This window comes from Hibiscus syriacus, unplaced genomic scaffold (assembly GCF_006381635.1).
Source record: "Hibiscus syriacus cultivar Baekdansim isolate YM2019G1 unplaced genomic scaffold, ASM638163v2 tig00011831_pilon, whole genome shotgun sequence".
Classification (NCBI taxonomy): Eukaryota; Viridiplantae; Streptophyta; class Magnoliopsida; order Malvales; family Malvaceae; genus Hibiscus; species Hibiscus syriacus.
In genome coordinates, this window is record NW_024062259.1 from 1 (window position 1) to 18,304 (window position 18,304).

Here is an 18,304-nt window from a genome sequence, read left to right on the forward strand (position 1 = left end):
TTAAAAAACAAATATATAATAAGGACAATTTTTTAAATTGAATTTATTCAATAATTTAAGTTTGCAATATTTTTATAATTAATATATTTCATAACGTAATAATTTTTTATATTTTGAATTTAATAATATCTTAATTTTTCTAAAAGATTAAACAGGTTCTCAAAATTTCTAAAACATCAATTATGTACTCGAATTTAATAAAAATAATAATTAAACACATCTATCAAATCATGTTCATCGAAAATTTTCACATCACATTGTAAATTATCATGTAAGTTTTCTAAATTGTCATGTAATGACGGTTTGATTCTGTTGGTCAAAGAATTAGATATTTTTTAAAATTAAGGGTTACATTGAGTGTAACAAATATTCAAAAAGACTACATTAATTTTTTTTTTGAAAAATTTGAGGCCTTAGTTATTGCTAAATCTAATTTTTATTTTAACAACAATTTTTTGTACTCTTGTTTACAACAATATTTTTTTATATTTTTTTAATTTAATTGATGTTCAATATGCATTAATATTATATTTCTATTATAAACTAAAATAACATTTTGTTTAAATTTTTTTATTACCTTTATTGTTTTATGTTTGCATAACAGTAACTCATATGTTAAATTTATGTAAAGATTTTTTTAATAATTATATTTTAATTTAATTATTTAATAACTATTTATTCATCTCTATGAAAAATTAGATACTAAATATATTTCCACTATTTTTATTTTCAAATTCAAGTTTTTATTTATATTAACCCAACAAGTTTTATAATTTTCAAAAAATTAAACGAGGTTCGGCTCTCTACTAAATCATAAACGGCAGTTGTGGCTTGTTAGTTGAAGTGAGGTACCTATTGCAGGAGCTGCTGTATGCCAAAGAGAAGCTGCTCGAGAACAGTGACCGATCGGAGAATCTCAGATCCGAAAGCCTTTATCGGCGATGTTGGCCCTCTATTTCCCTCTTTTATTGGAACAACAGTTGCTGCTTTCTTATTTTCTCTAAAGGAAAACATATAAGCATTCTCTTTGCTCAGGGAACAAAATGTCACCATATATTCAATACATACACGGTGCATAACCCCACTAAATATACACAAACCCTTTGTTCCTTGGTGAAATTTCATTATTATCTACAAAGAATGAGGCCACTGAGTTCTTCAAACTCGTTACGACTACCTCCCCGGCAAATCCTCTCTCCGAGAATATCAATTTCTCATCTGTCCCCTCCTTCGAAAACTCGTTTTCATTGGCTAGATAAGCTACTACCATCAGTCTTCCCCGGGGTACCTTGGGCTGTTGAGGAACAAGACGGTGCATTTTCCATGAGACCAGATTCAAACCTTCGCCTCCTTTCAACCTTATCTGCAACCCTTTCGTCAAACTCTTCATCGGTGCAGGCCAACATGTAACGAAGTTTGAAGTTTACCCGATTCTCCACCATGATTTTATGCCTTGGAATTATTCGCTCTTCGAGAGAATAGCTGAAAAACCTGCTTAACTTTCACTATGTCAAAACCCCAAGTGAAAAAGAAGACTTGGATTAAGTGAAGAGAAATGTCTAATGCCCATAGAGATGAAAACAGGGATGCATATTCTGCTGACTGAGAAATAATAAATTCGATAAATAACTCTTTCCAAGTCCCATTAGGATTCAAGAGCCTATCGGCTCATCTCCCAGGACCTGGCTCTCAACAATCATAGTTTTGCCTTGATCGTAACTACTTTCAATGAAATAGATAAACAGTAATGCTTACCTTGGAAACTCGATCAGATCCTGCAAGGGACGGACCATCGTTCTTCGTAAATATCGATACTTGGGATAGAGAAGATCTACTTTATATCGAAGTAGTTTAGGGAAATTAGCAATCATCTCACCCAGCTGTCTAACTCGTATGCCAAGTGAAAGAAAATATTTTACATTAACATCGAGGGTTTTTGTTATACTGCAACCAAATAGCTCTGGTCCCAAAGCTACAACCTTTCCGATATCCTTCTCGGTGACTCCAGCTTTGGTCATCAAAAATATGACCTGTAAGATATTCCGATGTTATGAATAAGATTATATTAGATCAACTTAAAATCTTGAACAACACATAGATGGTAGACTACCAACATAAATAACACTAATGGTAAAACCAAAAGCAGAACTATTTATAACCAGAATCGCATCCAATTTAATGCCCGGTTGAATAATCTCATCCAACTAAAAAGATGAACTACTACAAACTTTTAGATGATCCACAAAAATCAAAATGTAACAATGAAAACAGTGTTAAAGAGTAAATCAAAAGAAAAAGAACAAACCACTGGTCGAATTCTCTTGTGCAGGCTGTATGTTAGTAGGGGAGGGAACTTAACAAGCATGTTACCAATGGCATCCTCTCGAACACCAAGGTCCCGGAAAAATTGTACCTGAAAAGGCGAAGAACAAACCAATGCCAACATCAACATTATACAGCATAATATCGCAACAATTCGATGAAGCAGATTTCAGGTTCATGTGAGCTGAAGCATTGTCTTTGTGACATATAGTCCTATTATCTAAATGTACTCGAGAAAAATTAGAGGATCACAAAGGGAAAATATAATATAAATGAAATGCGAAGGACAACATTAGGTAACGAAGATAACATTTAGGAAGTAAAGCGACAACAACGACCTTTGGTGCAATTGTAGTCTCGAAATCAAAACAGAAAATCATTGGCTTAATGGTAAGCATTCTCCTCATTCCATCTCGGGTAATTCCAAGGTAATATAAGTACTTAACAAGAGGCTTCCATCTTTCTTCAATGCTACAGCCCATCAACTGTGGCCTGAATGCTAGTAATTTCCCAACATGTTCGGTATCGAGGCCAAATTCTTTAAGATAATTAACCTGGATGAACAACAGCAGCATATTAACTTAAATCATTGAACACATTAAAAAGTAGGTAAAAGGAAACCCCATAGCATTGTGATCCATGTGTCAAGTTCGAGGAGCAAGCAAATTAGACAGCTTACCTTTTCATTCATCTCTTCAAGAGTGAAGTAGCCGAGTACGCCCGGATAATCAAATACCATTGTCCCGAAATCATTCTCATTCATACCCATACTCAAGTAAAACTCAACTCGAGCTTTCACTTCCTCCATCCTATAGGACAGCAACCTCGGGCATCGGCTAATAACAAAACCAATCCAATCCCTCCTAACTCCATTACTCTCCAAATACTCAACGATCTCATCCAATTCTTCGATTCTCCGTTGCAAAATATCATCTCCGGATTTCAAAAGCGTTGAACCTATAAACTCTCCTTTCACATGAACCGTCTTCAACCACTCGACAAGCCGTCTTATGGAGTAAAGATTTCCTTTAGACATGCATATCAGCTTAGCAATTTTGGGGTATGAGAGGCTATTGTGTTTCAGCCACCTATACAATTGATCAATCAGATATAATTTCTATTTCATTGAAATACTAATGTTATTAACATAAGCAATTAAAAGCAATGGCTGACCTTATAAGGGGAACAACATTGGAGTCATCAATAACCACCCTAGCACGTAAATTGAAGGTCGAATCTTTAAACTCAGGCAACCTTTTCAAGGCGGCCGCTTCAATCATCACGTTATCAATAAACTCCGGCAGCCTATTAACCAAATTCGTCGAATAAGTAATCCCAAACTTTCCCTTTTTCATTGCTCCTTTAAAAACCTCAGCTGTTACCTTTCTTCTAATCTCAAGCGCCCGCCTTATCATCACCTCCTCATCCTCCTCGTCGTCGTTTTCTAGGCGTTGGGCGTCGTTTTGGGTTTGGAGAACGGATTGGAGAGAAGGGAGGGAATTTGAGTAAATGGAGCCTGGGAATTGCGGGGGACGTTTGGTGACGAGGGACATTTCTAGGATGTTTTGTTTTTCTTGAGGTGGAAGTGTAAATTGTGGGGTTTGGGGATTATCTTCGGTGGCTTGCGAGGAATCTCGGTGCTGGGGTTGGTCATTTTCGTTTCCATGGGGTGGATTCTCTGTTTTGTTGTTGTTGGTGGTGGTGGCCGGTTGGCGGTGGAGGAGGGAGGTGGTCTTTGAGTTATGAATACGGAGGACGGGGTCAGGTGATTGAGTAGTGGGATGATTAAGTTGGCGGTGAAGGGAGGAGGAGATGGTGGTGGAACGAGCGTAACGGTGGAGATGAAGGTGGAGGCATGGCGGAGGAGAGTAAGAAAGCATTTTTGGTTATGGTAGGAATTGCAAATGGATAAAGTAGAAATATATTTTTCTTAGTCTCCTTACCCTTAATAATTAGTATTAAACGTAAAATAGTAAATTGTTGGGTTCCATGGTCTAGTGGTCAGGACATTGGACTCTGAATCCAGTAACCCGAGTTCAAGTCTCGGTGGAACCTTATATTTTTCAATTTTCTTCCATTTAGAAATTGATTTAATTATTATTTTTGGTCCTTTATTATATTTAGGGATGGTAAAATAATCCGAACTCGACGGGAAAAATCGAAAATCGAGCTAAACGAGGACGGGGATGGAGAAAAACCGTTTATGTTAAACCGGGATATAGACGGGGACGGGTTTAGTAATCTCCGCCCCGATTACTCGGCCTGATAAATATTAAAAATAATTATATATATATATAATATTAATAAATTTAATTTAAATTAAAAAAATATATATAATATTTATATATTTAATTTAAATATATATATCCGGCCCGATACCCGTTTAAATAACGGTTTATGCTAAACGGGGATACCCGTTTCCTCGCGATTTTCCCGTTTACCCGATGGGGATCCCCGTTTAAATCCCCGCGATTTTTTAAGCGGGGACGAGTACGGATTTTTTAAACAGGACGGGGACGGTGGACTAATACCCGGCCCGAACCTGGCCCGTTGCCATCCCTAATTATACTTTAGTTTGAGATTTAATCCTTCAATTTCAATGAAGTATAATTTGATCATGTTACGTGGTTCTTATATCTCAACAAAACGTCCACTTTGGGGAAAAATTATTTCCTTTTTGTTTTATTTATATTTTCCCATAATATTATCATATCTACATGGAATTTCTAAAAAAAATCGTGTATAGATTGATTTGTTTTTAAGGGTATTGACCCTAGGTGTCATAATAGTATATCAAATGATAGTTCAAGTATTATTTTAGATATTTTATCAAAGTATACATGTATTGTATTAGACATCTTAAAAGTGCATGTATTATATTAAACATTTTATCAAAGTACATGCATCATATTGAATATTCTGTTGAAGTATAGATATTGTATTGAACATTTTAAATACCAAACTGATCACTTTTGTAAAAATACAAGTACCGAGTGTGACATTATCCCTTTTCATAATATTAATTCTATACAATCATTTTATAATGTTATTATTCGAACATTCCAAATTACTACAACTTGATCACACGATAAAAATTGTGGCTTGTTTTTACCCTGAAACAAGCTGTCAAACAAATATGAACCAGCAATTGTCAATGGCACCCCTTTCACTGTCCACGGCACCAACTCTAAGCATCTAAAGAAGATTAGTGCATCCTCGGATCCGTTCCGATCCGATGCAGCAAAATATCACCTTGGAAATCCCATTTACCTATGGGGAGCTCCATCCGGTGCTCGACCAGAGCAGGCACTCGAATGGGAAGCCTGCTGTCTTATTAAGAAAGAATTGTATGAACAAATCTAACCTCTCTGCTAGTTGCGATCCTCTCGTTCTATATCCCGTTGTGGTTCCGGTGGCTCAGGGAATATCTCCATTGAATGCCGCCTACGCGAGGATGAATGGTCCCCTCCACCGTTCTGAGTGCTTCCCTGCGAACCCGTTGTTCCCTTGTGTTTTAAACTACTTCCCCTTTCAGCTCTAGTAGTGGAGGCTGCGGGATTAACGGCTACGTCCATAGAGCTTTGATGCCAGCTACCAAAGAAAGAAGCATTCCACGATCCTCTCGAGGACGTTGTTCTAAGCCTCGCTGAACTTGAAGTATCTTCCCTAACCACCCTCAAAGGATTTTCCAGAGCTTTTAGAATATATCTCATCGGCGGCGTCTTGAAGGTTTCGAATTAAGACAAGACCTCGCAACAATGGCCATGGCCCAGACTTCCTCCAATAGATCATCGTCCACAAGATGAGACGGTTCCAGAATTTTCGTCACCAGTTCCTTTTCATATATACTGATGCATAGTAGTGTTTGTTCTAACCATTCCTTCATCTGAGTATCACTCGATACACCGATGTGCATCTTACCGGTTACCAATCCAAGTAAAACTTTCCCGAAGCAGTAAACATCATAGGCACATATTGCTGTAGAGGAACCTGCCCGTTTTACAAATAAAAATGAAATTTCAGAAAAGCTTGCAGATCAGATGAAAAAAACGTTTTAATTGTCAATCCTATGCTCTCAAGCTTTGCTCATATTTTGGAAATCGCACTGGCACAATGGTAGCCGGACATGAACCTTGAATGTCAATGGTTACTTGTTCGTAAAACGGCCGAATTCAAGCAATGAACGAAAAATCAACAAATAAACTGCTTGAGATAACAATTCAGATCTAAATATTCGTGAAACTTTGCAAGCAGAACGTGCACATACCTAAAGAACCTTGTTCAGAAGACCTGTGAGCAACAAAGAATAAAACCGTATTACAACCATTATCGATAAAACAAGCATAAAAAGCACGAAATACGACTCAAATATTTTGTTCGGAACAGCAATATAATCCATAAAATGAAAATGAAGACCGAAAAATGCTATCTGCTGACTACTATTAAAATGTTAAATTGTCCGATGTATCGGTCAACAGACTAAAAAGCGATATATCACAATCAGCATGCAAGATCTTGTTCACCAGACATCTTATGTGGGCTAAAATGTTCGTCTATGTATATAATTCACAATCTGAAAATATCAAAATAGACACAATTCTACAGAATACTCACTGTGGCAACCGCAGTAATCTCGTGATCCTATTTTGATGACCATCTTCATGAGCGCAGACCTCGGTCAGGCTCCCCAGTCTCACTTCAAATTTATCATCGAGTAGTTTACTGGTGGCTTGAACATCTCTTCAAAGATGGAAAGAAAACATGCGACTGCAAGTTTTTTCAGTTTCTCTATATTCCACTTCATGAAGAAATTACGATGTGCAGGAGAAAAACCATCATGGAACTGAAGGCGGTTTAAGCATAAAACGAGAAGCTGCAAAATACCTGTGGACAAGGGGTGGTGTGCATTCATGATGCAGATAAGAAAGGCCTTCAGCTGCTCCTATAGCAATTTTCAATCTTGTTATCCAATCTAATGACTGTAAACTATCATCTTCCGTATTGTTTTTCCTGTACAAGGAACTTGATAAGTCCCCGTTCGGCCTATATTTACAAACCAAGAATTTTTCGTTCTCTCTCTCTAAACAATGTACCAATAAGAGAACGATTCGTGGATGTGAAACTTTACTAAAGAACTCCAATTACGAAAGGTGCGCTTCCTTTTTGATAGACTGCAAATCAATCCTTTTAATGACAACAGGAAGCCCGCCTTCTAAGATACCCTTGAAGAGATCACCAGAATGACCGTGCTTGATGAGGTTTGCGTCATTAAAATAATCTGTGGCTTCAAGAAGTTGCTGGTAGGTAAATAAATCACCCAGACTCGAAAAATTAATTTGTACTCCGGGTGAAGGGGGTGTTTCTCTAGCAGCAACTGCTCCAGCATCGATCCCTCTATGGTTCCTTGTGTTCCTCCTTTTACGGAGACATAGGACCAGAAATAGCAACAGGATTAGTAGCGCAACAAGCCCAGCTCCTCCTAAGACTGCAGCCAATACGATTGTCCTTCTGTTGCTGCTTCCTCTTTCGGGTTCGCCCGAAATTGTCAAAACTCAGGCCCCTCTCGGAATAGAATGAGGCACACTGCGTCAAATTCCTCTGTCTTGACACATTTTGGAGACAGTTAGTGCTAAGAAATGCATTGTCCTGCACATAGTTTGGAACTGTGCCTTCAAAATAGTTTCCAGACAAGTCGGTAAAGCTTCGAAGCATTGTGGTGAGACCTCCATAAAACTTGTTCTGGGAAATGTTAAGTACGGCAGCGGCCGCATTATCATTCAAAGTAGAATTAGGAAGCTTCCCTCTCAAATTATTGTGAGAGAGATCGAGCAGGTTCAACTCAGGTATTGACCATAATACTTCAGGAATGTTCCCATTGAAACTATTGTTCTTCAGAACTATGACCCGCAACTGACTTGGGGAAGGGAACAACCCAACCGGCAGAGCCCCTCCCAAACCATTGTTCCCGAAGACCATTCTCCGCAAATTCCTTAGCCCTCTAAGATCTAGTGGCACTGACCCTGACAAACCATTGCTGCTGATGTCAAGGTCAACCAAGCTATCAAGACCCCCGAGTTGCGCAGGTATTGAAGACGTTAAACGATTGCTCGAAAGATTCAGACTTTGTAGCATTGAAAGGGATCCATGGCCAGGAGGAATTGACCCTGCTAAATTATTCGAGGAAACGTAATAACTGTTACATTCCTTAGTGAAAACAGTGATGATGGAATAGATCCGGTAAGGGAATTCTTCGAAAGATCAAGAAATAAAAGGCTTAATAATCCACCCAAAGTCGAAGGAATTCGCCCGGTCAGCCGATTATCCGACAAATATAGACTAGTTAAATTAGTCAAATTACCAATACTCAAAGGTATAACACCCGAGACAATACAAGACCTGAGATCCAACACTTGCAATGTCAACAGCCTTTGGCCAAACCAATCAGGGACAGAACCAGGGAGCAAGAACCTAGAGGCGTTAAACGAAACAAGACGGGTGAAATTCGCGAGCGAATCGACGGCAGACTGAGGGTTTTGTCTGCCGAGCCTTGTTCTTCTAAACCCAGAAATGATAATGGAAGTAACACTGCCATTTTCACATCTTATACCGTTCCAATTCGTACAAGGGTCAACTTTTCTAGGCTAGTCTCTTCTTCTAAGACCCAAAGAGGATATGAGTTTAAACAGAGCTGCGAACTCGATACCTGAACTCAGCCGAGTCTGCTGCATTTGTTGCTTAAATGTAAACTCAAATAGCATCAACGACAACAAGAGAGGTAACAATCGTATGCTACGCTGATCCACCATGGCTCATGGAGGTCTAACTATAAACCCAATCATCAAATCCTTCTAATTTTTTTCTTTTTTTTTCTCTCCCGCTTTAGAAGGAACAAAAATAAAACATCTACTTTCTTCCACTTTTGAAGACAAAAGGAAAAAAAATGTCCGAAAAAGCTCGTACCTTGATGCTCCAAAGCTCTAATTTTTTTTATAAAAAATATATTTTCAAAACTGTTGGTAATTAATCTGTATCAACTTCTATTCTCCTTCTTGGTTGTCCCTTTTTTGTCTGGCTACCCACTTTTGTTTTCTCACTCTAAATCCTTTAGTTTGTTCTGTAGCGGAATACAACTATCGGATAGAGTAAAATCACAACTGATAATTTGAGAAAATAAAAATAAAAAAGACATAAATTTTACGTGAAAAATCCCTAAATAATATAGGGTAAAAATCACGGGCAATAGTAGAAGAATTTCACTATGAGAAAATAGGAATTACAACTTCTCTCGATCTAACAAGGAGAAAACAATAACAATTCTCTCTTGATAAAAAAGGAGAAAACAACTCTCAATAAACTCTCTAAATTCTCTAGTATCGGGAGAAAGCTAGAATGTTTTGGGATGATTTTGAAGCTAAATGGGTTAGGGTATTTATAGTTAAAGCTTAAGGACTAATCTTGTAAATACCCTAAAGTTTAGGGATTAAATGTGGTAATTATCCCTTTCTAATTTTCAACAATTTTGGCTGCCCAAATTAGCCGCCCAAAGCTGCCCCATATGCTGTCATTTTCTTTGACTTTCAACAATCTCTCACTTGAAGATTTGATTCGAATAATCATATCTTCACACCATTATTTCTACCTTGTACCTTCATGTTGCTTACGTTTCTGGAAGGCCACAAGAGGTTTATCAATATTGATCGCCTTTGTCATGAAATCTGCTATGTTGTTTATGGTATAGATCTTCTGCATATCTACCGTTCATTCTTCCATCTTTTCACGAATGAAATGGTATTGAACTCGTATGTGCTTTGTCCTTGAATGAAATGTTGGATTCCTTGCTAGATGCAATGCGCTTTGACTGTCACAAAACATAGAGACATACTATTGATTGTGCCCAATCTCCTCCAATAGCATCTTCAACCAGATTGTTTCTTTACTGGCTTGTGTAGCTGCTACATATTCTGCCTCTGTTGTGGATGTAGCCACAACTGACTACAATTTTGAAACCCAGCTTACAGCTCCACCAATAACTTTGAACACATATCCTGTTGTAGATTTGCTTTTATCCAAATCCCCTGTATAGTCAGAATCGACATACCCATTGATAAGTAAGTTTGATCCTTCGTAACATGATGCAACATTTGAGGTCCTTTTGATGTATCTCAGGATCTTTTTTACTGTATTCCAATGCTCTTTGTTTGGATTCACCATGTACCGACTAACCACTCCCACTGCTTGTGCAATGTCTGGTCATGTGCATATCATAGCGAACATTAAACTTTCCAATGCCGATGCATACGAAACTCGAGACATCTCCATTATCTCTTCTCCACTGCTAGGACTCATACTGGAGGATAATTTGAAGTTAATAGGAAGAGGGGTAGAAATTGGCTTACAATCTTGCATGTTGAATCGTGACAAGATCTTCTTCAAGTAATTCTTTTGTGAAAGCCAAATCTTCCTGTTACTTCTGTCTCGGTGAATTTGCATCCCTAGAATCTTGTTTGTTGATCCCAAGTCATTCATTTCAAATTCCCTAGCCAGTTGTGCCTTCAATTCTTCAATATGATCTTTGTTGGGTCCTGCAACCAACATGTCATCCACATACATCAACAATATAAAAAAATTGTTATCACCAAACCTCTTGAAATAAGCACAAGGGTCTGCATTAAGTCTGTTGTATCCAAGGCACATAATGAAGGAATCAAATCTCTTATACCAACACCTCGGTGCCTGCTTTAGACCATACAGAGATTTGTTCAACCTGAAAACCAAGTTCTTCTTTTCATCTTCTTCAAAACCTTCAGGCTGGAGCATGTAAATTTATTCTTCAAGATTTCCATGAAGAAAACTGTTTTAACATCTAACTGCTCTAGATGTAAGTTCAATATAGCACACATTGCCAAGACTACTCGAACTGTTGTTAGTTGAACCACATGAGAAAATATTTCATTGAAATCAATACCTTCTTTTTGAGCATATCCTTTGAGCACCAGTCTTGCATGATACCTCTTAACTTGATCGTTACCATTTTGCTTGATTTTGAAGACCCATTTGTTACCAATTGGCTTACTTCATTGTGGCAGTGGCAAAAGGTCTCATGTATTATTTTTATGAAGGGCTTCAATTTCTTCTTGCATCGCCATCATCCACAGTGAAGCATCTGAGCTGTTTATTACCTCCTGGTATGTTGATGGCTCACCGTCATCTGTTAAAAGGAAGTATGCAACATTTCATTCTATAACATAATCTGAGTGCCGATTGGGACGTATTCTCACACGATCTGATTGATAAGTTGTTGGAGCTTCAGAACTCTCTGGTTCTTGTTCATCATGTGCTGGTTCTGCTTTAGAAGAATCTCCTTGTTCAACCTCCTTGTCCACATGTATCTGTGTAGTCTCTAACTTTTCAGCGCTATCATCGTCTTCTTTTCTTTGTAGTTTATCTTCTACAATATAGCATCTCTGCTAATGATCACTTTGCGGACAGTGGGATCCCACAAGCGATACCCCTTTACTCCATCAGCATACCCCAAGAATTTGTATTTCCTGGATTTTGGATCCAGCTTTGAGATTTCTTGGGAGTTGTACATCACGTACACAATACTTCCAAATACATGGAGGGTTGAACAATCAGCTGGTTTACCAATCCACATCTCCATTGGTGTCTTCAGCTCTATTGCAGTTGATGGAGCTCGATTCACCAAATAACAGGCGGTATTGATTGCTTCTGCTCAGAATGATTTTTCTAGGCATGCAGCTCTCAACATTGCTCTTGTTCTTTCTAACAAGCTGCTAGACAATCGTCTTTCCTCAAGATGACATTCATCTTCAATTTTCATAATGAGAAATTTCTCCCATTGATTTTTTCAATATCAAATTTCGTTGCCATAACTTCTATTACGGATAGCTCTCACTATTTCACAATTGTGAATAGTTCTTTGGAACCTTCAAAGAATGGGTAATAACTTCGTGACAGTCAAAGCGTCTTGCATCTAGCAAGGAATCCATCATTTCATTCAAGGACAATGCACATACGAGTTCAGTGCCATTTCATTCGTGAAAAGGTGGAAGAAGGGACGATAGATATACAGAAGATCCATACAAAAGATAACATAACATATTTCATGACGAAAGCGATGTTGATAAATTTACTTGGTGCCGATCCTCTTGTGGCCTTTCAGAAACGTAAGCAACATGAAGGTACAAGGTAGAAAAAATGGTGTGAAGATATGATTATTGCAATCAAATCTTCAAGTGGGAGATTGTTTAAAGTCAAAGAAAATGGCAGCATATGATTATTCCATTTCAACATGTTCAGTTGAAAAAATGGAGTAAGAAACAGAAAATAAAACATGAAAGAATGAGAAAAATAAATAAATAAACAAAAGTTGTAGTTAATGAAAAGGCACTAATCTTGGTTTAATTAATCAATAATTCTATACAGATGGGAGGAGGAGGCTGGCCAAATGCTTAAGTGATGCATTTTTCACTGTCTCTTCCGCATCCGTAGTGGCTTATTTAGAGAAATAAGAAAATCGACGGATCTTCAAAATTAATTGATGCAATAAGTTATATTTTTTATTTCCTTGATTAGTGTTTTTTTTCTCTTTTTCTTTTATTTTGGTTATGAATATCATTGATCCTTATTTTATCCTGTATAAGATGATTTTGATAATTAATGTTCAAAATAATTTATTTTCTTAATTGATTTTTTGAGATCTTTATTTTCTTATTATTTCCTAAAAAACATTTCCTAATAATAGAAAACTTAATTGAGATTTGAGGTAAAAAAATCTTACAAACATGTATGAAGAAGTGGGGTAAAATTCAGACCGGTGGCACCGTGGTTCTGATATGAAAACAGAAGGGTACGACATCGGTACCGCCAGTTTTCGTCTGAACTCCGACGAAGTAAAGCTTTAGAAAGAGAAAAACGAAAACTTGTTGCACTGCCCTATAATTTCACTTTTTTACTCAAAAATCACCATAACAATAAATAATTACATGTCAGGTATCATTTCTCCAAATATTACTGATCTAACACTTTTTCTAACAGGTGGACGGAAGGCACGGATCAGGAAAAGCGTCTTCATAGGGTTTTGTCCGACCTAGACCTACCCCTTTAATACTGTCCGTCCCCCTCCCCTATAAATACCCCCTCATATAACCTTCAAATCACACCAAAAATACTCTCATTCTTCCTTTTATCAATTCTTCTATCAAACTTTTAGTAGGTTTTGTTATCGTTTTTAGAAGGTAAATTTTATTATATTATAATCATTTAATAGTTTTTTATTTTATTTTATTTTTCTATACTATTTTTTTACTTTTTGCAGTTATAAAATGGAAGGCGAATTGCTAAGTTTATATGAGAATCATATCTTGAGTCATTTTATCAATACGGTAACGATTTTAAATCGTGTTATTTTAATTATTATGAATGTTTTATTTATTTTTTTAGTATTATTTCATATTTTAATTTGTATATTATTTATTTAATTAATGGAATGACCATATTTTATATCCATTTTTTCGTAAAGCTAAGTTAGAGATATCGAGTTGTATCTGGTCGTATTTAGCCGAGGCTGGATTAGGTTACATAGCGAAATATGAAGGGCACTGTAACCTTAAATCCAACATTATTTCTGCACTGATTGAGAGGTGGAGACCAGAGACACACACATTTCATCTTCCGTGTGGGGAGTGCACTATTACGCTAGAGGATGTTTCCATAATTTGGGGCTTTCGATAGATGGGGATGTAATTTTTGGTGTGGCGGGTGATGATTTGCATTCCTTGTGTGAGGAGTATTTTGGAGGTATCTCGCCTAATTTCAACGGTGGTCGAATACCGTTGTTATGATTGGCTACAAATTTTCATCATTTAAGTGAAGACTGTTATGAGGAATAGGCTAAAATATTTGCACGGGCTTGCATATTACAACTCATAGGAGGGTTCTTGATGCCTGAAAAATCTCACAACCAAGTTCATTGTATGTGGTTGCATCACCATTAATATTTTCATGTTGTTGGCTTATTCAGTTGGGGCTCCGCAGTTTTGACATCTCTACATAGAAAAATGTATCAGGCAAGTGATTATCGAAAAAAATGCTATCGAAAGATGTCTTCTTCTTCTCTAATTATGAGTGTGGTATCGCATGCCCTTTTTATGTCTGGTCATGAATATCCCGTTGGTCTTCCCGTAATTGTTGAGGTAATTTCAATATTGAGTTCGTATATAAATAATTTTTTGAGTATATAATGAATTTTATTATATTGAATATGTGGTCACGTACAAGGAAAAATCATCGTGATATATCAGACGATTTGGAAGAAATTATATTACGCAATGATCAGAAGACTGATACATAAGTATGTATTTAAATTTTATTATTTACCTTTAATTATCGTTATATAATTAGAATATTATTTTTTTACAAGAATTATATATATTTGTTTTAGTTTTAATAGACTCCTAATTCTATTGAAGAAATGAGGTTTTGCATCCCATCTCACTTGAGTAACTCATTAGATGTATGGACGGCGGTGGTCCATATGATATGTTATATTATTGTCGAGTGTCATCCTACTAATCGCGTGCTCCGCCAATTTGGCTTCATATAATATATTCTTGAAGCACCTATAAATCTCGACAATATGCATAATGTCGATAGACAGGGACAAAAGGATGTCAACTAGCTGATCAATCACATCAAGTGGATAATGATCTGGGCAGATTGATGTGGACACATTCCCCGTAGGGAGCTAATTTATATGGATCATTATTCGATTGTGGCTGACTATTATCAGTGGTTCAACACGAATGGAGAGTCATTCATACTTTTCGAGAAAACACGAGGAAGAAGCATTCATCAACACCAAGAAAAGCGTCCACCGTTACAGCATCATCATCCCTCGACTCATGAACGAAGAGCAGACGTTTCTGTCTCGTCCTCAACTACAGCACCAGAACCATCACAACATTCACCATTTATATCGATTTACATTCTCAGTCCACCATTATACATTGGTACACTATCGGTTCAGATGACACCGCAACTATTTCAGATTGTACCACAACTGGTTCAGATGCCATCGTAGTCAGTTCATATGCCACAACTACAAGATTTTATGACACTTTCTGGCGGATATTATACTAGGATGATTATGGATCCAGCACGGGCTTTATATGCTGCTTATTTGGTGGGTGGTGCTTTACCACAGACACAAACAACTCCGGCTCAATATAGATTACAATAATCTATATCGATGTTTTCGTAATTTTTACAATTCTCTATGAGCGGTGGGATGGTTAGTCATATACCTCTAGGGTCCTTATTCTATGGAGGTGCTACATCGTCATCTTTCACTCATCAACAAAATATAGTTGCGACTAGTGGTGATGATGATGATGAGAGTGAGGAGGAAGAGCAAGTTATACGAAGAAACCCTCATTGAAATAGACAACCACCGCCCTGTGGAACACATTCAAGACGCAAACATCGATAGACTTGTTTAGTTTGTAATATTTTTATTTAATTTTCTTTGTTTATCAACAAACTAATGAATTATAGACTTTTTATTTCGTTTGTTTCTTAATGTTTTAATTATTTAATTTTCTTAATGTTTAGTATTTAATTGTTTTTATTATTTAGTAATTTTTTTATTTAATTTTCTTAATGTATTTATTTTTTTATTTATTTGGTGATGCTCAAATGACATTAATTGAAAGTAAAAGAAAATGAAATAATACAAACTGAGATTTTAGAAACCATAATTACATGGTGATGCTCAACAGTTACGTGATGATAAAAGAGATTGACATTTTTTCCTATTGTGGCACAGGTTTCTACAATACCGACATCTTGTGTTTTCTTTGGACATCTCTCGAATATCCATAGCACAATAAGTTCGAGTGGATTTTGGATGACCCACCTCCCTTAATAAAGACAGATATAGTACAATCGTAAGTCAATTCTAAACCACTTATGGGTCTTTCTCATTGCCTATCAAGGGAACTCAAATTCATATACCTTAAATACGATTGAAAGTTGGTATATGAGATCCACAAAACAATTATAGTCTTGATGGGTATAAGAGCAATCTGCTATGACATGGGAGCATGGATACTTTAGAGCTTGAAAAAACCCACAATCACACCACATGTCTTGTAGATTAACTCTGAACGACCTAGCTTCAATCCTTTAAAGAGGTTGTGACATTTCTATGAAACGAAATAATGCATGGTTCGAGAAAAGCTTGTTACATATATTTTATTTGATGCAATAATTTTTTTATAGATCTGTAACTAATCTTGGGTGATAAGCATGATTATTTTGCATCCATGTTAGAGCTTGCCCCCGAGCTTGGCAAAAAACGCTCCCAAATAAAAATACATCATTTTAACCAAAGTTGTTACTGGTAAATGGCACACCCCCTTTAAGGTCAAATTGATAGCCTCAGCCAAGTTGGTTTTCATATGTTCATATCGATATCCACCATCGTATGTATTTATCCACATTTCTTTATTGATGAGACTGATATAATTGTATCATTGCTCGTTTTTCCTCACAAATATTAAAGCATGTACTCAAACATTTGAGGTAATAGTTCGTAACATGTGCATCAAATGTAGTATTTACTGTTAAGTTTTTAAAAAAAATAAAAATGATTGAGAAATAAAATTAGGCATCGTGACATACCCATGCGCACAAGTAATTGGCGTTCATCATTATTCTTAAATTTTCCATGATAGTTTGTGGTAATATGTCAGATACAATACCGATGTTGGACATGAGGCGGTTGCTACATTGGACCCAAGGAGTTTATTGATGCTTTTTGATCCCAACTCTTCGGTATGAAATGATGCAGATTTTTTTCCCTCGTGACAACATGTAAGTGTAAGTTTCTGAGGAAAAAGCTCAATAATTTGTATCTTCACCTTCAACAAGGGCAAAAGCAACTGGAAGAATGTTGCAATTATCATCTTGGACAACGACCAATAGTAAAACTTGTTTCTATTTTCCATACAAGAATGTCTCATCAATTTGGACCATAGGCTTTCAGTATTTCACAATATTAATATATTGTGGGTAAGTAAAAAAATCAATAAAATTAGCATCGATCGCGAAGCACTCGATCATTGTGGTATGCATGGAAAGTTTTAAAGTCGAATGTTGTCCCAGGATTCAATTTGCGCACTACGTTAAACCAATTTGGTAGTTCATTGTAAGATGAACTCACTCATCGTGAAGTTTTTTAATGGTATTATGCTTTGCCTTCTATGCTTTCCTGTAGGAGACGGTGTACCTATATTGAGACTATATAGCTGAAATCAACATTGCAATAGCTATATGAGAGCTTGCTTTGATCATGGGCATGATAGCTTGACAGATAATGTCAGAGTTCAAGTTGGGATGGTCCTGGTTGATCCCTCTAGTACATCATATGTGAGGACCGTTGTATATTGTTATATATTGTTTTTCCCTTCCTCTTTGATACATGAACCATCCAATTGTATCCGTTATCACGTTGGACACAGTGATACACATACTTTTTGGTGGTGGACCAATCGACTCTAGAGTAAACAAAATTACGAATGTTGTAATTATTAATTATAATCACCGCTTCTTCCTTGGATGAAAACTCCATTCTGATATATAACTTAAATCATTGACTGATGAGTTAAATTCGTAGTTACTAACATTAGGCATATCCATAAATTCTGGCCAGTACATTACATCATGGTCAGCTTCACACATGTGTTGAGGGTTCGGTGTGTACCATATTTTTGGGAACTTCATCTACATCATCATCATCAAAGTTATTGTTGAACTGCGGTGATTCTGGCTCAACGAATAGTCTAGTCTCAGCACCATCCGTACCTGGCTCACGAAGAAGTTCTTCTACCAGGAGATAAGGGTTTCTCCGTGATGTTGGTATTTAGGACGAACAATCTGGTAGTTGAAGGACTTCCCCTTG

The 18,304-nt window shown here is 36.7% G+C and overlaps 1 protein-coding gene, 1 non-coding gene and 1 pseudogene across 2 annotated transcripts; 1 reads left to right on the top strand and 2 right to left on the bottom strand.

Annotated features, from left to right (window-relative positions):
- Positions 1-1,004: 1,004 nt before the first annotated feature.
- On the bottom strand, positions 1,005-4,233 carry LOC120205011 (transcription termination factor MTERF2, chloroplastic-like). Its single transcript, XM_039204970.1, has 6 exons — positions 3,496-4,233; positions 3,002-3,410; positions 2,661-2,876; positions 2,306-2,413; positions 1,756-2,030; positions 1,005-1,491 (listed from the first exon to the last, which is right to left on the bottom strand). The coding sequence occupies exons 1-6, from the start codon at positions 4,200-4,202 to the stop codon at positions 1,245-1,247; spliced, it is 1,962 nt and encodes a 653-aa protein (XP_039060901.1). The 5' UTR covers positions 4,203-4,233; the 3' UTR covers positions 1,005-1,244.
- A 72-nt stretch (positions 4,234-4,305) lies between these two features.
- Positions 4,306-4,377, top strand: TRNAQ-CUG. Its single transcript has one exon. It is a non-coding gene; the product is annotated as a tRNA-Gln (tRNA).
- Positions 4,378-5,510: 1,133 nt separating this feature from the next.
- LOC120205007 lies at positions 5,511-9,197 on the bottom strand (annotated as a pseudogene).
- Between the last annotated feature and the right edge of the window lie 9,107 nt (positions 9,198-18,304).

Excerpts from the sequence above, each read along its gene's own strand:
- LOC120205011 (XM_039204970.1), bottom strand. The coding sequence starts at position 4,202 with ATGCTTTCTTACTCTCCTCCGCCATGCCTCCACCTTCATCTCCACCGT. Across the intron at positions 3,411-3,495 it reads AATGTTGTTCCCCTTATAAG|GTGGCTGAAACACAATAGCC; the intron begins GTCAGCCATTGC and ends TCAATTGTATAG. Across the intron at positions 2,031-2,305 it reads ACAAGAGAATTCGACCAGTG|GTCATATTTTTGATGACCAA; the intron begins GTTTGTTCTTTT and ends AATATCTTACAG.